We start from the raw sequence: 23,338 nt of genomic DNA on the forward strand, positions 1-23,338 counted from the left end.
AAGTGATAAAAGGTGTTTTTTTCTAATTTATATATATTTATATATATATAAAAAGAGAGAGAGAGAGAGGGTTGAAATTTACAAAAAAAAACAAAAGACAAAGACAGGTGTATAAACAAGCAGGTGTATTAGTTTGATGCTCAGGAAGGTGAGAAAGTCTTTTACGTTTCAAGCCTATGCTCTTCGACAGAAAGGAACACAGGGAAAATAAACAGAGGGAGAATAAAAAAGAAAAAAAACTTGTGGATTTAGCAGTCAATATATATATATATATATACATATATATATATATATATACATATATATATTTTTTTTTTCCATGACTTCAACGCAAAGGTTGGACATGGACGACAAGGAGAGGAGTACGTCGGGAGATTTGGCATGGGAGAGAGAAACGAGAGAGGAGAACATTTGGCTACCATGGCAGAGGCGAGGCAGCTCTACATCGGAAACAGCCTATTCAGGAAGAGGGAGAGGAAGAGATGGACTTGGATATCGCCGAACTCTAAGCACCGAAGTGAGATCGACTACATCCTGGTTGATAAGCGATGCATATCGCATGACGTGTCCAAGTCTACAACGAGGCAAAGCTGCAGGAAGCCATCATGCAGGAAGGACTGGTGCCAAGGAGACGACATAGACGATGACTACAACTCACTGATAGGGAAACTGAAGGAGTGTTTAAGGAAGGCTAAGGTGTATGCCCAAGAGAAAAGAAGGAAGAAATCTCGAAGAAACTACGAAGTTACTCGAGAAGAGGAAAAATATGAAGAGGACTATGAAGATCACCTTGAATATTCCATTCTCAGCAGAGTGATTCGTCAGCAACTAAAGAAAGACTTTGAGGCATACCGGATGGAGAAGCAAGAGGGACATGGTACTATATAGATCGGAGGTGACGGCCCTGAAAAATACAGATGGAATACCGGTCAACAAGAAGAGCGAGATGGAAAAAGTTTGTGAAGACTTCTACACCAAGCTCTTTAAGTCTACCAGAAATGTCCAGCCGTTACCACCACTCCAACAGGAAGAAAACGTGCCACCTATCCTTGTCAGTGAGGTTGAAAGAGCCATCGGCTCGATGAAAAACGGAAAGGCTCCAGGGAAAGACGGTATAACATCGGAGGTGCTAAAGTCAGGCAGAGAGCAGCTCTGGAAAATCCTCGCTGATCGATTTACGCACTATCTAGACAAGGGAAGAATTCCCTCGCAGTGGAGAGTCAAATACCATCCTGCTGTATAAGAAGGGCGACAGAGAATATCTAAAGAACTACCGACCCATATGCCTCCTGTCTCACGTGTACAAGCTGTTCACGAAGATAATTCTGAACAGGTTGTCACGTCGTCTCGACGAACAACAACCGAGGGAGCAAGCAGGCTTCCGGAAGAACTACAGCACAATGGACCATATATTTGCCCTAACGCAACTGCTTGAGCAAGCAAATGAGTACAAGCTGCCTTTTTGCGTTGCGTTTATAGATTATGAGAAGGCCTTCGATAGCGTCGAAACCAACGCAGTGCTGAACTCGCTGCAGAGGCAAGGAATCGAATCGCAATATGTGCAGCTGCTCAGAGAGGCAAATTCCGGATGCACCACCGACATAGCTCTACTGTCATCACCCATACGAGTGCCAGTCGAGAAGGGAGTGAAGCAAGGAGATACAATCTCCCCAAAACTTTTTACTGCATGTCTCGAACAGATCATCAGAGGCATCGAATGGCAAGGTGGTGTCAACATCAATGGCGAGCTCCTCACTCACCTCCGTTTCGCTGACGACATCGTACTCATCGCTGAAAACATGGATCAGCTTCAGACCATGCTGACGGAGCTCGACATCAAAAGTTCTGCAGTAGATCTCAAGATGAACCGCATGAAAACAAAGTTCATGCGGTCAGACAACGTACCAACAGGTCGAATGGTGATCTGCAGTGATGAAATAGAGGAGGTGAGAGAATATGTCTACCTGGGACAGGAAGTAAATATGTGCCGGGATATCAAAAAGGAGATCTCACGGAGAGTAAGGGCCGGATGGAAGGCGTTCAATGGCATAAGGGATGTGCTCAAGGGAAGGTTGGACAGGACCACCCGCGCAATGTTATATGGTAGTGAAACATGGGCTACCACAAAGAGAGAAGAGCAAAGACTGATAACGGCTCAAAGAGCCATGGAAAGGTCAATGCTTGGTATCTCGTTGAGAGAGCACATAAATAACAAGATCATCAGAAAGAAGTCCGGCGTGAGAGATGTCATCGCAGAGTATACTCGCAGCAAGTATAGATGGGCTGGACACATCGCCCGGCTCACCGATAATCGGTGGACGCACGCAGTTACCGAGTGGTACCCGCATGAGCAGAAAAGACCACCCGGAAGACCTCCACGACGGTGGAGTGACGATTTCAAGAGGACGATTGGGATCACGTGGATGAGAAAGGCGCGATCCAGAGAGGAGTGGACAGCGTGCTGTGACCAGCGGTGTCAAATGGACGCCTGACGGACTGGTCGGTCAAAGTGATCAAAGTGATATATATATTTTATATTTTATCTAGTTTCAGCTCACGAGCTGTGGCCATGCTGGGGCATATATATATATATATATGTGTGTGTATTTTTACATGCTTGCATGGATTGGACAGAAATTGTCAAGGTAGATTTTTTACAGTTGGATGCCTTTCCTGTTACCAACCTTCACCAATTTCCAAATAAGGAAATATTTCCCCATGACATGGAAAACTGGAAACAAAGGGCACAGCTCATACGACAAGGCTTCTTTCAGTTTCTGCCAACCAAACCCACTCACAAGGCTTTGGTTGGTCCAAGGCTATAGTAGAAGACACTTGTTCAAGGAGCCATGTGGTGGGACTGAACCCAGAATCATGTAGCTGAGAAGCAAACATCTTAACCACCCAGCCAATACACCATGTGGCATTGTTCCATCCATGTTAACAGAGCTGCTCCGTTACTGTTCTTGCTGTCATAAATACTGTGAACGAGTGATTGCTCATTAGAAAACTTTGTCCAATCATGCCATTGTCCACAAAATCTGATACAAAATATAATAAAAACAGCCACAAAAGATATCCTTCAAATTGTTACCTTCATAGAAGACTTTAGCAAACTGTATCATCTCCATGAGACCTAAACGGATGACGGCTGCCTTTGTATTGTCCCCAAAGCCAAGGCCATCGGCAATACCAGCACCAACTGCAACTATGTTCTGAAATTAGATAAAAGTGACAACCATTTTGAATAAAAAAATAAATAAATAAAATAATAATAATAATAATAATAATAATCACCATCACCGCCAGATGCAGTTTGAAGTCTTACCCAGGACAAATCATGCTCAGAGTTTCAGCGGGAACACAAGTTCACATGTGGTCCCTGGTCACATGCAAACACACTTTGGGATAGAGAGATCTGTAGCAGTTCATCTTGCCATCAACTGTTGACTGCCACAGAGGATTCACTGACCAAGGCATTGCAGGTTATCGGAGCAGATGCAGTCTGGATGTGAAGTGGGAGGTTAACATGCCAGTCAACCCACGGCTGGGACCCTAACAAGTGTCACTACTGTGAGTCAGGGTAGACTTAGGAACAATAGTGAATAAGAGGTAGTTCCATCCTCCCTCAAAACCTTGGAATTCCCATCCCAAGGGCCCACTACAGGATACAGTTCAAAGTCTTACCCGGGACAAATGTTAATTAGTACCAAAAGGTGTTAATTGGTAGGTGCAGGCATGGCTGTGTGGTAAGAAGCTTGCTTCCCAGCCACATGGCTCTGGGTTCAGTCCCACTGGGTGGCACCTTTGACAAGTATTTTCTACTATAGCCTCGGGCCGACCAAAGCCTTTTGAGTGGATTTGGTTGACAGTAACTGAAAGAAGCCTGTCGTACATATATATGTATATATAATATATATATATATATATAATATATATATCATCATCATCATCATCGTTTAACGTCCGTTTTCCGTGCTAGCACGTGTTGGACGGTTTGACCGGAGTCTGGGAAGCCAGGAGGCTGCACCAGGCTCCAGTCTGATCTGGCAGTGTTTCTACAGCTGGATGCCCTTCCTAACGCCAACCACTCCGCGAGTGTAGTAGGTGCTTTTTACGTGCCACCGGCACAGGTGCCAGGGGAGTCTGGCAGCGGCCACAATCGGTTGATGCTTTTAACGTGCCACCGGCACAGAAGCCAGCCTAGGCGACGCTGGCATCGGCCACGTTCGGATGGTGCTTTTTACGTGCCACCAGCACAGAAGCCAGTCGAGGCGGCGCTGGCATCAGTCACGTTCGGATGGTGCTTTTTATGTGCCACCGGCACAGGTATCACAACTACTATTTCCATTCATATTTATTTCGATGTTCATGTACTTGACTCAGTAGGTCTCCTCAAGCACAGCAGGATGTTCTGAAATCCAAGGTACTTTGAATGGGCAGGGGCTATGCAGAACCGGTGCAGTAAGCAGCCCAGGTCTTTGCAGTCACAGCATATATATAAAGTATGGGGTTTTAGTTCACAGGTGATCTAAACGATTAGGTATGCTAAGTAAGTACTAAACAGATTACTAGGGCTCCAAGGTTGTAGCCGCAATGGTAGTTATGGAGCCATTGCAGACTTCCGATATAGCAGATGTATAATTCTTTAATAACGTATGACTTGATATGTTTGCCTTGCCTTAACATTTGTTGTCCTCTTTAACAATTACATGTGTGTGTGTGTGTGTGTCTTTCTGTCAATGGTTGTTCCCATCACCATTCAACAACCAGTATTGGTGTGTTTGTATTCCTTTAACTTCGCAGTTTGGCAAAAGAGACCAATAGAATAAGTACCAGGCTTTAAAAATAAAGTACTGAGGTCGATTCATTCAACTAAAAATTCTTCAAAGTGGTGCCCCAGCATGGCCACAGTCTAACGACTGAAACAAGTAAAAGATAAAAGATCAAAAGCTTTAATTATAAACGATAACGAGATAGCAACAAGAACACAGAGACAAGAGAGCAACGTATACTCACTTTCAGGGCTCCGCATATTTCAACAGTTTCACAGTCGGACACACAGACTATCCGAAAATAGTCAGTTTGGAAGCAATCCTTCAGAACCAAACTCATCTCCGGGTCGGTGCAACCTGGAACAGACATTTCAAGATTATTGAAACCCTAATTCAGAGTGACACATTCCAGTAAGGGTGACAGAGAAAGAGAAAAACAAAATGACATTTAATTATAATTGTTGTTCTTATTAGAGCTCATTAGATTCGGAGTTCAGATACTATCAAAGTCAACACTGCTTTTCATCTTTACAGGATTGATAAACCAAAATACCAGTGATATACTAGGATCAATGTAATAGACAAACCTCTAAAATTGCTGCTCTTGTACCAAATTTCAAACTAGTATTTTATTGCTATTATTATTAATAGGTGCAGGAGTGGCTGTGTGGTAAGTAGCTTGCTTACCAACCACATGGTTCCAGGTTCATTCCCACTGTGTGGCACCTTGGGCAAGGGTCTTCTACTATAGCCTCGGGTCGACCAAAGCCTTGTGAGAGGATTTGGAAGACAGAAACTGAAAGAAGCCCATCGTATATGTGTGTGTGTGTGTGTGTGTGTGTGTCTGTGTTTGTCCCCCAAACATCGCTTGACAACCAATGCTAGTGTGTTTACGTCCTCGTAACTTAGCGGTTCAGCAAAAGAGACTGATAGAATAAGTACTAGGCTTACAAAAGAATAAGTCTTGGGGTCGATTTGCTCGACTAAAGGCGGTGCTCCAGCATGGCCACAGTCAAAATGACTGAAACAAGTAAAGAGTAAAGCAGTGAGCTGGCAGAATCATTAGCACACAAGACAAAATGCTTAGCAGCATTTCGTCTGTCTTCAGGTTCTGAGTTCAAATTCTGCTGAGGTTGATTTTGCCTTTCATCCTTTCAGAGTCGATAAATTAAGTACCAGTGAAACACTGGGGTCAATGTAATCAACTAGTCCTCTTCCCCCAAAATTTCAGGCCTTGTGCTCTTAGTAGAAAGGATTATTATTAAGGCGGCAAGCTGACAGGATCATTAGCACAGCAGATAAAATGCTTAGCAGTTCAAATTCCACCAAGGTTGACTTAGCCTTTCATCATTTTGGGATTGATAAAATAAGTACCAGTTGAACACTGGGTGTCGAGGAAATCGACAAGCCCCTTCCCCAAACCTTGCAAGCCTTTTGCCAAAATTGGCAACCATTATTATTCTTATTATCTATTCCACCAAGGTTGACTTTGCCTTTCGTTCTTTCGGGGTCGATGAAATGAGTACCAGTTACATACTGGGGTCGATGTAATCAACTAGCCCCCTCTCCACAAAATTTCAGGTTAGGGTCTCAGCATCATGATCGTAAGATTGTGGTTCCAATTCCTGGACCGAGCAACGCATTGTGTTCTTGAGCAAAACACTTCATTTCACATTGCTCCAGTCCACTCAGCCGGCAAAAATGAGTAACGCTGCAATGGACTGGCGTCCCGTCCAGCTGGAGAACACATGCGCCATTGAGACCGGGAAACCTAGCCCATGAGCCTGGCTAGGCTTTAAAAGGGTGCGAAAAAAAAATATTACTATTATATTAATCACATAATCGATCTCTCCCTCCCCTCAAAATTATAGACTGGTTAGAAAAGATCACTAAATTGTCAGAATCATTAGGGTATTGAAGAAAATGCCTTGGCACGTAAAAAGCACCCACTACACTCATGGAGTGGTTGGCGTTAGGAAGGGCATCCAGCCGTAGAAACACTGCCAGATCTGACTGGGCTTGATGAAGCCTTCCGGCTTCACAGACCCCAGTTGAACCGTCCAACCCATGCTAGCATGGAGAACGGACGCTAAATGATGATGATGATGATGATGATGATGTAGTATATATTTTGACATTTTACATTCAGAGTTCAAATCCTGATGAGGTCAAACTTTGCTTTTCATCCTTTCAGGATTGATAACATAAAATACCAGTCAAATTCTGGGGTCAATGATACTGATTTACCTTCACCCAGCTGACCTTGTGACTGAGTCCCTTGCCAGTCAGGATGATGCTGGATCTGTGGGTTTCCTTAACTAGCCCTTGTTGGAGTCTCTCCTGTATAAGGAAGACTGCATCAGCCATGCTTTCATATATTTTGTGTACCATCAATAACATTTCTCACCTCCAACCCATTTTTATGTAAATCCCTACTCAAATTGCAACCTGTCTTTGAAAATGTTCCCCTCACCTGATCCCAATGAGGCAAATAAAAATTACTGTTGTTGTTGTTTAGATGGTTAGGGTGGGGCAGAATTTGCAGTGTGGCGAGTTGGCAGAATCGTTAGCACGCTGGGTGAAATGCTGAGCGGTATTTTGTCTGTCTTTAATGTTCTGAGTTCAAATTCCGCCGAGGTCGACTTTACCTTTCATCTTTTCGGGGTTGATAAATTAAGTAACAGTTACGCACTGGGGTCGATATAATCGACTTAATCCGTTTGTCTGTCCTTGTTTGTCCTCTGTGTTTAGCCCCTTGTGGAAATAGGTGTTTCATCTGCCGTTACGTTCTGAGTTCAAATTCCGTCATGGTTGACTGCCTTTTCTCCTTTCAGGGGTCGATAAATTAAGTACCAGTTATGCACTGGAGTCAATGTAATCAACTTAATGTCCTTGTTTGTCTCTTCTATGTTTAGCCCTTGTGGGCAATAAAGAAATAAGAATCTGCAGTGTGGCAGAGAAAATGCCTTGCTGTATTGAATTGTGTTAAAATTATATCCTTTTACATTCCATGTGCAAATTCCAACATCAACCCTAAATAAGCAAATCTATGACTAAAGGCTTACCAGTTATGGCCATACTGTCTTTTTTTTTTTTTTTTTTACCTAAGCAACATAATCCAATGTGTTCTACATGTTAGAAAAAACAATGCTTTCTGAATGAAATTTGGCTGCTATTTCTAACATGTATGTCCACATACAGGAACCCTCATTGGCTCAGCTTATTATGGTTTCATGCATGAGTATGAAACATATAACTCAGATATGAAAAAGAGGATGTTGTGACATTCATAACTTTCCCAACAAGGAGTCATAACACAAGTGGGGTAACTAACACAAATGATTTTTTTAGGGGCTGGTTTACTGTTATTCTTTTACCATACACACTAACAGCAACAGCAACACTGACCCAATGAGGAAGATTCTACATGGCTATATCATCTGCATGAAATAGCAGTCAAATCCTACTTAATTTACACTCTACAATCTTTAAAAAGGAATGACACATCAAATAATGTAGTCTTAAATCAATGCCTTTCAATCAGCAGGTCATGACACTAAAATATTACAGGTGTGTGGAGAATCTATACAGGTGTTACACTGATTAAGGTGATTGAAATTTAAACACACCTGTTTTGCCAACAGGTTTTTACTCCCACACAGAAGCTCAACTGCATAATTAATTGAAAGAAAGTAGAGTATATCTAAAGCAGGTTACCTGATGCTTAGTGCAACAAAGGTGTGACACCGTCCCTAAAAAGGTGTAAAGTACTCTCCTACATACAAAATATTTGAACAGAATCAGAAATGGTCACAGCTAGAAGATCTTTGTTCTTCGAGTCAAACAATAACATTACTAAACTGAGGACCATCTTCAGAGCTTTTGAATATTGTAGAAATAAACTGTGTGGACAGCAAGAAGGATGTAGCCTGACCTTACTGTTACCCAGCAACCTACATAATCAACAATTACCTGCTGCAGTGCATCATACTAACTGAAGTGTGTCACATCAGGGTGGATGGTTCTAATTGACAACACACCCAAGAAGTAACTCTTTTACTTGTTTCAGTCATTTGACTATGGCCATGCTGGAGCACCGTCTTTTTTTAGTCGAGCAAATCAACCCCAGGACTTATTCTTTGGAAGCCTAGTACTTATTCTATCAGTCTCTTTTGTCAAACCACTAAGTTACGGGGACGTAAACACACCAGCATCGGTTGTCAAGCGATGTTGGGGGAACAAACACAGATACACAAAGACACACACACACACATATACATATATATACGATGGGCTTCTTTCAGTTTCCTTCTACCAAATCCACTCACAAGGCTTTGGTCGGCCCGAGGCTATAGTAGAAGACACTTGCCCAAGGTGCCACACAGTGGGACTGAACCCGGAACAATGTGGTTGATAAACAAGCTACTTACCACACAGCCACTCATTCCCATTGCATGAAACCTTATGCAATTGTCTTCTACTATAGCCCCAGGCCCACCAAAGACTCGTGAGCGAATTTGATAGACGGAAACTGAAAGAAGCCCATCATCTAACACCAATATTTCACCACAGCCAGCAGCACCAAGACCATCTTCTTCCCAACACTCATCGTTATGCACAGAGACCGTTTCCTTACCGATGGTAGATTCACAGTAGTTCTCCTCAGCCACTTCATTAGCAATGTTAGCTCCCATCAACACAGCACAGGGGATGTTTAGAACGGACGAGACGACCTCGGAAATCAAACGAATTCCGCCCTCTTTCTTCACTTCAAAACCCTGGAAAATATATTTTTAAAAAATAAATAAATAAATAAAAATGTTTGTAGTAGTAGTAGTAGTAGTAGTAGTAGTAGTAGTAGTAGTAGTAGTAGTAGTAGCAGCAGCAGTAGCAGCACCAGTAGTAGTAGTAGTAGTAGTAGTAGTAGTAGTAGTGGTGGTGGTGGTAGTAGTAAAAGTAGTAAAAGTAGTAGTAGTAGTAGTAGTAGTAGCTGCAGCAGCAGTAGTAGTAGGTAAGTAGTAGCAGCAGTAGTTAACACTGTTTAACCCCAGGTTGACCCTATCTGAGCAGACCTACATTGAAAAGTGTTCCATCTGTGTGGAATAAATATTTTAAATGAGAAGTAAATATTTATTCCCAAATTCTGGCACAAAGCCAGCAGTTTTAGGAGAGGGGCTAAGTTGGTTACATAAAGAGAGGGAGAGAGAGAGAAATATATTATTATGCAATAAGGTGTCAAGCTGGCAGAATTGTTAACTGGCCAAATGCTTAGCATTTTGCCTGTTTTTACATTCTGAGTTCAAATTCTACCAGGGTCGACTTTGCTTTTTATCCTTTTGAGGTCGATAAAATGAGTACCAGTTGAACACAGGATTTAACGTAATAGACTTAACCCACTCTTTCGAAATTCCTGGCCTTGTACCAAAGTTTGAAAATCAATGTTTTGTTATGTAATGTAAAAGTATGTAAATATGTTGGGCCAGTGTTATACACTAAGCAAACTAGGTGATCATCTGGGACATGGAAATCATGGGCACCACATGGAATTTATACAAAATTTCACAGGCATGGAATGGATAGTCAAGAAACTCACTTTGCAACCTCATGGTTTTGAATTCAGTTCCACAGGACAACACTTTGGACAAGTGTCTTCTGTTGTAGCCTTGAGCCAAACAATACCAGGTCAGCGAATTCGGTAGCCAGAAATAATATGGAAACCTGTCATGTGTGTGTATACGTGTTTGTGTGTGTGTGTGTGTGTGTGTATGTCCAGCCCCCACCACCACCATTTGACAACTGGTGTTGGTTTGTATATGTCCCTGTGCCTTCCTGATCTTGATGCCTGCTTCTGAACTGCTCATCCAACCACCTAAGTACTTGAAGTTTCCAACAACAATCAATTTAGAACAGCTCAGGTAAAGACAGCAGCAACTACCTGGTCATTGCATGCACCACCCTGAACTGGAAGCATCCAAATTAGTCTTGTGGCATCCACTTCATGGTGACGTAGGAAGAGGAAAACATTGTCCCACCTTAAATTGACCAGCTGATCGCAGACACTGGCCTGGAATGTATTCAGGACCTCAAGGCAGTGATGTTAGACCAAGAAGTGTGGCAGTTGGACTAAGTCAATAAAAAAGACCTCAGTGCTCGACTGGTACTTGTTTTATTGAGAAAAGCAGAAAAAGACAGCCCAGAGTTGAGAACAAAACAGAAAAATTGCTGATGGCCTCTAGTGCATAGGGAGCGAAGGGTTATGTAAGTAAGTACAGTCACACCACTGGAAAGGATATGGGGAATCATTTAGAAGAAAAGAAGCCCACCTTGATTAACGAGACGGCTATGGCATTGTTTTTGATGTTTCCTTTGAGTGCCGTACATATTCCTCGTACAAACTGATGAGGGATGACGAATATCAAAATATCAGCATCAGCAGCAGCTTCTTTCACATCTGGGACAGCAACCTGGAACAGAGAGAAGAAAAGACAAATATTTTATAGATGGCCAGTGGTAGGGTAAAGTCACTGTGTGTTCGTGGGAAAGAGACTTCTAGAATGTTAGTGGAAGATGTAAAAAATTAAATCAATACATCAAATGAGCCTCCTGTCATATAAACACACATCTATGTGTACATATATGTGTAAGCATGTATATAGAGTGTTGTATACACCACACAAATATACATTCAATTGTTTAACCCTGTAGCATTCAAACTAACCATTATCTTCAATTATCTTTAAACTGGCCAGATCCAACCTCTCACACTTACACTACAATGTTATTCTAAAAATTAACAATCACATCATTGAAATCTCAAAGCTACAAGGTAAGGCATGACTAATTCATGACAATGTGAATAAATAGACATTGCATTTGACAAAGAAATCTGAATGCTAAAGGATTAAGCTGATGATTTATTCCAACACTCCTTAAAAAAATTTTGCCTTTATGTACAGGGACACAATCCTTTTATCCGGAACCCTTAGGGACAGCTGTGTTCTGAATTTCGGATTTTTCTGGATTTCAGAACAAAAGCCAGCTGCCCCAGATTGTAACCTAGACATCAAAACTGACGTCCTACTACGGTAACAAATGCACATGTATACGTATCCACAATCAGTGGGGAGAATAAATAGTTGTACTGGTAAATGAAATAATGAGATAATTAAGATCACAAATGAAATACATCTAGTGGGATAATTTAAAATCGAAATACATGATTCACAAGTTCAGGTATACAAATTACCATAATATTTGGATCTTTACGGTTTGACCGGCAGTTTTTTAAAATAATTTCCACGTAACTAAACACTTTTAAACTTTGTATACTGGTAGAATGTGTTTATAAAACATCTTTTTCTCTTGGCTTTATTGAGAAAATTCCATAGTTTGTAAGATATTTGTTGTTTCTTTTCTTCAATTTCTGCAATTTCAACCAATCAATGACGTCTATTGAGGTGAAAACATTCTGTGCCGTATGAATATGTCCCTTGTTTAAGAAACAGATTGGGTTTATTTACATTTCTGAAGAAAAAAAAGATACCCTTCCCCCCACCCCTAACCCTAAAACAGATTGAAATGCAATAGATCGATAATAGGGTCATAATTATGGGTGACACTTTCACATGACACCGCTAGAAAAAACTGCCGTTCAAACAGAAAAGATCCCAATAGTATTTCTGTATAGAAACCCGTAAGTATTCACACTAATTTGAATAATAAAATACTACAAATATGAATACAGTTTATTTATATGCTAAATCCATAAATTGGTTCAACTTAGGCCAAATATGTAGCTGCAGTTAAATTGTAGAAGAGGGTCCATCAGTGTCACCACCATCTTCATCACGTTGCAGGCAAATTTCTGATGATGGGCCAGGAACGGAATTCTCAAATGATAAAGTAACACTACGAGAGAGGGCATTTTGAAAGACTTCTTCAAGTGTCTTCTGTCTCATTAGCATAGGTTTCTGTCTTAACGATGTCTTTTTAATTGAGTAAACACCCATAATCTGTTGCTCACTGATAAATGCACCTTGTTCAAGACCAGCTATTAACTGATCACAAATTTTCACCATATCGTCTATGGGAATTTTTCCACCTGTTCTTCTCTGTATCATCATCGCTACTCTCTTCATTCTTATCCATATCTAACACCATTTCAGCAATCTCCCCATCGCTCAAGGAATGCACGACAGGTGCATCATTGTCAATGTTTAGCATTTCTTCAATGTCCGCTTCTTCTAGATCACTTACACTTATGCGCGATAAACTTTTAGTGTAAGTTACAAATTTTGATATCATCTTTCCACTGCTTTTATGAACAAGTACACAAACCTTGTCACCACCATGCATGCGTGCGTGCATTAGTAATGGTAATACATGTATCCTTAATCACAGACAGTAATTTTATATTTCAAAATTTACTAACAACTTGAAAGATATCTCACCAATAAAAAAGCAGTAAACTTTAAAATATAGTATAACATTTCTATATTTAAGAGATGAGAAATTATTTACATTATTTACATTATTTACATTCGATGGATATTTGTCCTCATCTTGTTTGTTGTTAACACAACATTTCGGCTGATATACCCTCCAGTCTTCTTCAGGTGTCTTGGGGAAATTTTGAACCTGGGTTCTCATTCTTAAGGTACTTTTTGATGTTATTATTATTGTTATTATTATTATTATTATTATTATCATTATTATTATTATTGAGTGAGAAAGCAGTGCATGCCATCAAAGTGACACTGGGGTAAAATATACGAAGCCCGGTATACCCATCATGACTACCCGTCTGATAAGAGTACACCAGGCACATGTATCACAACCATGTGCATGACATGGTGATCTCATATCAAGATAAATAGCACATGACTTTGCAGGTGGGGCCCAGTTAGAATTTTCTTCTGGTCGAGTAGTCCATCCCGCTCAAAAGGTCCCTGAATAATATTATTATTATTATTACTATTATTATTATTATCATTATTATTATTATCATTATTATTATTATCATTATTATTATTGGGCTACTAACCCCAAGAATCTGAGTTCGATTCCAAGCCATAACCTGAACAATAATAATAATAATAATAATAATAATAATAATGATAATAATAATAATAATAATAATACTGATAATGATAATAATAATGATAATAATAATAACAATAACATCGAAAAATACCTTAGGAATGAGAACCCAAGTTCGAAATTTCCCCAAGACACCTAATGAAGGCCAGAGGGTATATCAGCTGAAACGTGTTAACAAACAAAATGAGGACAAATATCCGTCAAATGTAAATAATGTAAATAATATAGTATAACATGTTTTACACACACACACACAAATATATGTTTGGCATGTGTATGACCTGCTTAGAAACAATCACTGTACTCGTTTGACACTCAGATCTCTTTGCCCAAGTCATGGTCGCAGAAGCTGCTTAGTGAGTTGCTGTGTGAAAGAAATCCAAAGTAAAATAGTGCAATATACCTTTCTGGTAGTATCGTTTATAACTAAACAGTACTACTAGTAGATGTTACCACTTAGCACTACAGAAACTGTAATCAATGCCATGTGTTAAAAAAAAAAAAACCCCGCCACAACCTGCAAACACATACAGCACAATCAATAGACATACAATACTAGTATCACTATTACTACTACTACTACTACTACTACCACCACTGCCAACACTGCATAACAAATCAAGACCACCAATACCTATTTCCTTACTACCCACAAGGGGCTAAACACAGAGAGGACAAACAAGGACAAACGGAATAAGTCAATTACATCGACCCTAGTGTGTAACTGGTACTTAATTTATCGACCCTGAAAGGATGAAAGGCAAAGTCGACCTCGGTGTAATCTGAACTCAGAACGTAACGGCAGACGCAATACCTATTTCTTTATTACCCACAAGGGGCTAAACACAGAGAGGACAAACGGATTAAGTCGATTATATCGACCCCAGTGCGTGACTGGTACTTATTTAATCGACCCCGAAAGGATGAAAGGCAAAGTCGACCTCAGCAGAATTTGAACTCAGAACGTAGCGACAGACGAAATACCGCTAAGCATTTCGCCAGGCATGCTAATGTTTCTGCCAGCTTGCCACCAATACCACAACTACTGCTACTACTATTGCTACATACAACCGGCGCTGAATTAACCATTAAGCAAAATAAGCACATGTTTAGGACATCGAAGGGCACCATAAAAATGGTAAATAGTTTACTGCACTAAAAAAATCACTTTAACCCTTTCAATATCAACCCGGCTGAAACTGGCTCTTGCTGCTCTGAGTTCAAACGTCTTTGTTTCATAAGTTTCAAATTAAAATCTTCCTCCAAACCTTAGTCACAATTTATGTTCCTAACACTAGCTTAATGATAACTAAGTTATTTTACTAAATCCTTTGTTAGATTTAAAATTAATTGAAAGAAACACAGAGCATCTCAAAATAAATACAGTAACAAAAGTAAAAGAGTAAAACCACATTTCCAAGGAGTGACATTCATGACACGTCTTCCAGATCACTCAATGTCTTTCAGGGACATTCTTCTGCTTTCAAAGCACCAGTGCCATTGAAGACATTGTATACAACTCATTGCCTTGTCACCGTAAGCTTACCGAAGCATACTCAACAACTCTGTAGCAGACTTCCAAAGTTTAACGCAAAATTTCATGTTGGCTCTTTGTTCCTGTCCGTGACAAAATCACAGACTACAGCATACCCCTGATCACAAAAACACAAATTTCGCAACCTGTGAAGTAAACACAGCGACGTCAGTCGACACACTGTCTCATGAAAGTCACTGTTAGCTCCCACTGCGCACGCAACCGTGTGCTGCCACCTGTTGGTGTGCTACAGAACTAGTCTGGGAACTTTTTGATACCACCTCATATAACGCTACCACCAACACCACCACCACATGCAATATCAACGCCACCATAACTACCACTATAACATACAACACTAACACTATGTACAACACCCAAATCCCTTCTACATACGATACCACTGACACCAACAATGACAACAGTAACACCAAGACTACTGACATATGTTTGTTCCTTCTCGAGCCATGCGTGGCTCATAAGGGCCGGTTTCCTGGTTTCCTTGGTGTATAGGTTCCCCACCTGGACGGGACGCCGGTCCGTCACAGGTGAGCTGCAAGATGCAGGCAAAAAGAGTGAGAGAAAGTTGTAGCGAAAGAGTCAGCAGAAGTTCACCATTACCTTCTGCCGGAGCCGCGTGGAGCTTAGGTGTTTTCGCTCATAAACACACACATTGCCCGGTCCGAGATTAGAACCCGCGATCCCTCGACTGCGAGTCCGGTGCTCTAACCACTAGGCCATGTGCCTCCACTACTGACATATACAACACCCCAATCACCACTAACACCAACACCATATTACTGCCTACAATGGCACCCACATCACTACCACCTACAATACTAATATTAACCACCAACACCACAACCAATAACAACATCACTGTTACCACCAACACCATTACATACACCGCCACTACCATTAGTGCTGCCACCACCACCACCATCACCAAATAGTAACAATACATTTTTCAGAGTCACTCAGCCATGTCGACCTGAACAGAAATAACATGTGTTACACATTGTTATTTAACAAGAACAATGTGAGTTAAGGCAGCAACGGGGGGGGGGAATAAACACTGAATCAGTACCGTAAATCCTCTCCTCGAGTATAGTCTGCCCTTGAGTATAATACGTGGGGGATTTTTAGGGGGCTGTAACTCTGAAAAACCTAAACCTTGTGTATAATATGCACCCTTTCTCTAACTTGGGTCAAGGAGGTCTATATAACGTCCTTGGTTTGTAAAAATGTATACAGTAACATCCTTTATTATTATTGTATATATAACATAATGCAAACGTGTAGCTTTTTTGTGAATTTTGTTTGCAGAAAATAAAGAAATAACAGTAATAACGTTTGATAAATGTTGCTTACTGCAAGTTATGGGTGATTCTTTTATGACTTCATTGCTTTCAGGCTTAGCTTAAGGTATTTTTGCGCCTGACATCACAAAATGCGTCTGAATAAACATTGCCAGACAACAAATAGAGACTCAGACATTGCTTAGAAAATATTTTTCATTTTTAACCTCGTATATAGCACGCACTAGGGATTTTGACCTTTAAATTTTGGGAAAAAAATGCGGATTATACTCGAGGATTTACAGTAATTAAATCTGATCAAAGCAGATAGGGGAGGCAACTCCATGATCTCTATATGAAGGAGTGCGGAAAAATTCCTGGCTGTAAGGGTGTCGCAAAAGGCCTGATTGGAGGCCTAACCTTCCGAGTTCATTTACAGAGCTCAGAAAAGCTGAAGGACCACTCCAATAAGTGTTTGAATCTGAGAGGGGAATATGTTGAATAAAATAGTAAGTAACTGATCCTCCCTTTTTTTTTTTCTCCAAGGCCAGGAACTTTTCAGCACACCTCGTCATCATCATCATCATCGTTTAACGTCCTCTTTCCATGCTAGCATGGGTTGGACGATTTTGACTGAGGGCTGGCGAACAAGATGGCTGCACCAGGCTCCAATCTTGATTTGGCAGAGTTTCTACAGCTGGATGCCCTTCCTAATGCCAACCACTCCGAGAGTGTAGTGGGTGCTTTTTACATGCCACCAGCACGGGGGCCAGTCATGCGGTACTGGCAATGACTTCGCTCGAATCTTTTTACAAATACCACCAGCACAGGTGCCAGTAAGGTGACGTTGGTAATAATCACGCTCGAATGGTGCCCTTTTACATGCCACCGGCACGGAAGCCAGTTGGCTGCTCTGGCAACGATCATGCTCGGATGGTGCTCTTGGCACCCTACTAGCACGAGCACAAGTGTCAGTAAGGCGACGCTAGTAACGATCACACAAGAATGGTACCTTTTATGCGCCACTGGCACGGAAGCCAGTTAGCCGCTCTGTCAACGATCATGCTAGTATGGTGCTATTTGCACCCCGCTAATATGGATGCCAGTCATCGAATGTGATTTTGATTTTGTATATTTAGATTTTAACCCTTTAGCATTCAGATTACTCTCTCTCTCTCTCTCTCTCTCTTTCGGAGAGGCACAAGCACCTACACGCACATATACACACACGGCAGTAACTTCCGCCTGCCGAATTCAATCACAAAGCTTCGGTCGGCTCGGGGCTATAGTGGAAGACACCTACCCAAAGTGCCATGCAGTGGGACTGAACCCGAAACCATGTAGCTAGGAAGCAAGCTCCCTAAAGTCAAACGTAATGCTTATTTATTCAGTTTTAAATTATTCATGCATTATCTTGTAGCTGAGATTTCAACGATGTGATTGTTTATCTTTCAGAATGACATTGTAGGGTAGGTGCAAGAGGCCAGATATGGCCAGTTTGAACATAAAACAGGCAGAATATTTAGGCTGGATATGTCCAGCTTAAACGCTAAAGGGTAAACGCATGTGGCTAGGAGGAAGTAAACATTAGGGAGAGGTCTTAATATTAATTTTGATTTGATTAAATTTTGTTAATCGAAGATACTGACCACATTGGTTGGAAGTTTATAACCTGGCAGGTACTTGACGTTTTCATGCTGTGTGTTGATGATCTCGGTCAGCTTCTTTCCACCAATCATCTCCTCGTACACATACATGCTGACCGCAGATTGGAACTTGTCTGACTTCTGTTTGCATGTCTCACCAACAATTTTGGCAATTGCAGAGCCCCTGAGAAAAAGGAAGAGTAAAGTTATAGTTATAATGAGGTGCAAAGTATATACAAGATTATATTATATTGTTATATTATATACATACACACATATATAAAAATGTATACACACACAAATACACACACACATATATACAAGAGAGTGTTGAAAAGTTCCAGGCTTTGTGTAGAAGAAAATACAGAAGGATCTATTAATTACAATTATATTCAACATATTCCCCTCTCAGATTCACATGCTTATTGCAGCAGTCCTTCAGTTTTTGTAAGCCCTGTAAAAGAACTCAGAATGTTGGGCCTTCACTGGGCCTTTTGCAATACCCTTAAAGCCAGGAATTTTTCAGCACCCCCTTGTATATGAATGATCTACCACAAGATCCACTCCTTGTTGTTCTACTATAGCCTCTGGCTGACCAAAACCTTGTGAGTGGATTTGGTAGACAGAAACTAAAAGAAGCCCATTGTATATATGTATGTATATATATATATATATATATATATATATATATGTGCGCATGTGTGTGTGTATATGTATGTGTGTTTGTGTGTGTGCGTGTGTGTGTGTGTGTTGTGTATCTGTGTCACCCCAACATCACTTGACAACCAATGCTGGTGTGCTTATGTCCCCATAGCAAAAGAGACCAATAGAATAAGTACTAGGCTTCCAAAGAATAAGTCCTGGGGTCGATTTGCTCGACTAAAGGTGGTGCTCCAGCATGGCCACAGTCAAATGACTGAAGCAAGTAAAAGAGTAAAAGATTGTTACAAAAATCTGATGGATTATCCTTCTGGTCCTAAAAAGAGGACCATGGGTGCTAATGGGTTAAGACCAGCAGGAAAATCTGCCTCAGCAAATTCCATGTGACTCATGTAAGCATGGAAAAGTGGATATTAAATAATATTAAATAATGATGATATACAGTAGTTCAAATGTATATCTACAATGAAATCCAGGAGCATGCATGGCTGCATCTATGCTTCTAGTCTGACCTTCTTATAAGGTAAAAATAGACTAAAATGCCTAAAATATTTGTATTTTGTGTGTTGTTTATTTTTCTTTTTTCTTTGAATGATTTTATTAATGGGGATAAGTTTTCTGCATGTGAGGGGAGAGTCTACTCCCTTGTCTTAATATGCATAGCCAGTGTACCATATGTCTTTACACACACACAAACACACACATATACATACATAGAGACAGACAGATACACATACAGAGACGTGTGTAAACGTGAGTATGTATTTAATGAAATAAAAATAAGAAATAAGTGGAAATTTTACCGGTGAGTTTGTTACATTATAACCCACAAAAAGAAAATGACTCTCCCCAGACACAACAGAATATGCTTCAACACACGAACTCATATAAAGAATCTTGCAAACCAAATCCAAAAACAAAATATTTAATGAAATATATATATATACACATATATATATATATATATATATATATATACACATATATATATATATATATATCATAGAAATAATCGACCCCAGGACTTATTCTGTGGATGCCTAGTACTTATTCTGTCAGTCTCTTTTGCCAAACTGCTAAGTTATAGGGACATAAACACACCACCATTGGTTGTCAAGCGATGTTGGGGGGACAAACACAGACATACAAACATATAAGCACACATAAATATACATATATAGGACGGGCTTCTTTTAGTTTCTGTCTACCAAATTCACTCACAAGGCTTTGGTCAGCCCGAGGTTATAGTAAAAGACACTTGCCCAAGGTGTCACGCAGTGGTACTGAACCCGGAACCATGTGGTTGGTAAGCAAGGTACTTACCACACCGCCACTCTTGCGCCTATAAAAAAATAAACCACTGGTTCCACTGGGGATCGAACCCAGGGCCTCTCACATGTGAAGCGAGCATGGTAACCACTACACTACAGAACCTATTTAATTAAGGATATATATATATATATATATATATATATGCACATGCATATACACACACGCATATATATATATGTGTAACTCACACGTGTGGTAAAGCATGGCAAGATATTTGTTAAATGGATGTGGGGATGTGCATTAACACAAATGGGCTTCTTGTGGATTAGTCCTGTCAAGCCACTTCAACAACCCCTTTCATTACACTCTCACATATTTGCCATACCATGCCACCAGTGTAACAAAAGATGACATTCAATCTATTCAATCCATATTTCACTCCCTTCACTATCACCCACTATCTTCCACCACTCCTTAATCACTCTCAATTTCATCTCAACACCTTGTTTAATGAAGTCCACTCTCCTTCAAACACTGTTCCCTACTGCTTACAGTCACTCTTGCATCACACTTACTACAGCCCATCTCTACTGTTGTCCATCACTTGTTCTTTCTAAACATCACCTACTTTTATTGCTATGCCATCATACTACTAAAACTGTTATTCTATTCAATCTCCTTACCAACAATCCATGTGTAGCTGCTAACACTGTCTCTTTTCCATTACTTCCTCCCTCACCACCATCTGGCTCTTAATCTGTTTTTCCCACCATGCTTATTCTTTTCTTTTACCTCTTTACTCACCACACTCCTCTTTTCGCCCTCTCAGTCTCATCTACTTTGAATAAATGTGTAAAGTGGAGAGGACTCATTAGTCTTGTAAGAGACAAGGAAAACTCACTAGTGTTGGTCCACAATAAAATGCACCCAGTACAATCTATAAAGTGTTTGCTGAACAAAGCGATATATGTGTGTAGTTTTACTAAGGACAAGACAAAACTCTAGTGCAAGGTGTCTAATGCCTGAAACAAGTAAAACATAACAGATAAGACATTATATATATATATAAAGTAAAAAAAAAGGCAAGGTAGAAAATGCAAAAATAATTTTATCATAAAAAACATTTTAGTACCGGTTTCAGTCATTGAGACTTTTTCAACTGTAAGTATGGAAAACAATTAAATTTTGGAAAAATTAAATTAAAGGTTTTTTAAAAGAATATCTGCATAGTATTCGAATACAAGGGGCATTTTTCTTGTTTCTGCCTGTCTCTGTCTCTCTTGTTTACTATTAGAGACAGAGACAGGCAGAAACAAGGAAAATGCCCCTTGTATTTGAATACTATGCAGATATTCTTTTAAAAAACTTTTCATTTAATTTTTCCAAAATTTTTTCCATACTTAGAGTTGAAAAAGTCTCAATGAATGAAACTGGTACTAAAATGTATTTTGTGATAAAATTATTTTCACATGTTCTACCTTGGCTTGTTTTCCTTATAAATATCAACTTGTGTGTTCCTTTTCAACCTTCTACATAATTTTAATTGATTTGCTTTTCGCAGGAAGGAAAGTTTCTTGTCGAAGATACGTCTCGCTTTTATCCTTCGAAACGTATAGTAGATGAAACCATAGCGACTGAAGAAGGAGTTTTTTCTTTGTGTTAATTGTCCTGTACTCTATTTTTTTGCTGTTTTTAAAAAAATGTCCAGTTCCTTTGGTTTGTGTCTATGTTTTCGTTTCTCATTGTGTTCGACGTCCTTTTGGTGTCCTGTACTCATATATGCGTGTATATGTACATGTAGAGGTAGGTACGTACATATATGTTTATATATATGCATATGTTTTATTTCATTTATTAATATATATATATATATATATATATATATACAAAATTAAGAGGAATGACCACTAAAGTGGACACCTAAGATGCTAAGCATAATTACCATTACCACGAAGAATGTGTTCTCAAGAAAAATCTCAGCAAAACGCCAAAATGTAAAAATGAGCAAGACAAATGAAAATATATACGAAATAAAAAACGATTACCTACATACCATTGGTTTCAATTGTTAATATCTATGTATGCAAACATGCAGATATCTGCAAGATCGTTAGCATAGTCTGTCATTTACAAAATACAATTTCCAGAACTAGATACAGAACGCTCAACTGAAATTGAGCATGTATAAAGTTCTACATTTTATATATGGGTGTATTTTTCAAATGTCTTCACTTTGGCGCGCTGAGGTCGGAAATTACTCCGCAGTTAATAAATTTCAGCAGCTAATTTACTGGTTAGGGATCATTTTTTAATTTAAAATTAAATAATAAGGGTAGAAATTGATATTAATCAATTAAAACCAGTGGCTTAGCATATTTTTTTTTTAAATCCAAAGATTAAAAGTTGTGTTACAAAATTAAGAGGAATGACTACTAAAGTGGACACCTAATATGCTAAACATAGACGTCAAATCACCATTACCACGAAGAATATGTTCTCAAGAAAAATCTCAGCAAAACGTCATATCATCATATATATATATATATATACACACACACAAATATATATATATATACACACACACACACACACACATATATATATATACATACACATACACAGATGCACACATACCTTTATATTGTTTTACTCTTTGATTGGCTTCCGACATTGGACTGTGGCCATGCTGGCACACTGCCTCTGAATGTTTTAGTTGATTAGCCACTGACCTCAGAGTTATTTCAGTTTGCTCTACAATCAATCTGTACTTTATTGAATCACTTGGTTTTCTTTCTGGACATACCACCATTTTTTTAAATACCCTAGTAAACATAAGGACACACATGCATGTGTATGTGTGTGTATAGTTAATCCAAACATGAACAAAGAGAAAACAACGATGCAAGGACGTGGAACAAATATAGTGTTATTGGTCACTGAAGAAAGGAAAGAAAGGAGGAGGATTTAATGTTTCGAGCGGAGCTCTTCGTCAGAAACATAGGAAAAGGAAAGGTCCAAGGAAGGGAAGACGGAGGAAGAAAATCGCCAACGATA

General features: G+C 39.7%; 1 protein-coding gene and 1 non-coding gene across 2 annotated transcripts in view; both read right to left on the reverse strand.

The window, feature by feature from the left end:
- Positions 1–23,338, reverse strand: part of LOC115220780 (glycerol-3-phosphate dehydrogenase [NAD(+)], cytoplasmic) — a 43,371-nt gene that overhangs the window by 6,132 nt on the left and 13,901 nt on the right. Inside the window, exons 3-7 of the mRNA XM_029790928.2 lie at positions 18,356–18,536; positions 11,099–11,239; positions 9,412–9,553; positions 5,020–5,132; positions 3,095–3,215 (exon numbers count right to left, since the gene is read on the reverse strand). Coding sequence (XP_029646788.1) covers positions 3,095–3,215; positions 5,020–5,132; positions 9,412–9,553; positions 11,099–11,239; positions 18,356–18,536 — 698 coding nt within the window. The remainder of the gene's footprint in view (positions 1–3,094; positions 3,216–5,019; positions 5,133–9,411; positions 9,554–11,098; positions 11,240–18,355; positions 18,537–23,338) is intronic.
- Positions 20,374–20,446, reverse strand: Trnav-cac. Its single transcript has one exon. It is a non-coding gene; the product is annotated as a tRNA-Val (tRNA).

Source organism: Octopus sinensis, linkage group LG17 (assembly GCF_006345805.1).
Source record: "Octopus sinensis linkage group LG17, ASM634580v1, whole genome shotgun sequence".
In the NCBI taxonomy this organism is placed as follows: domain Eukaryota; kingdom Metazoa; phylum Mollusca; class Cephalopoda; order Octopoda; family Octopodidae; genus Octopus; species Octopus sinensis.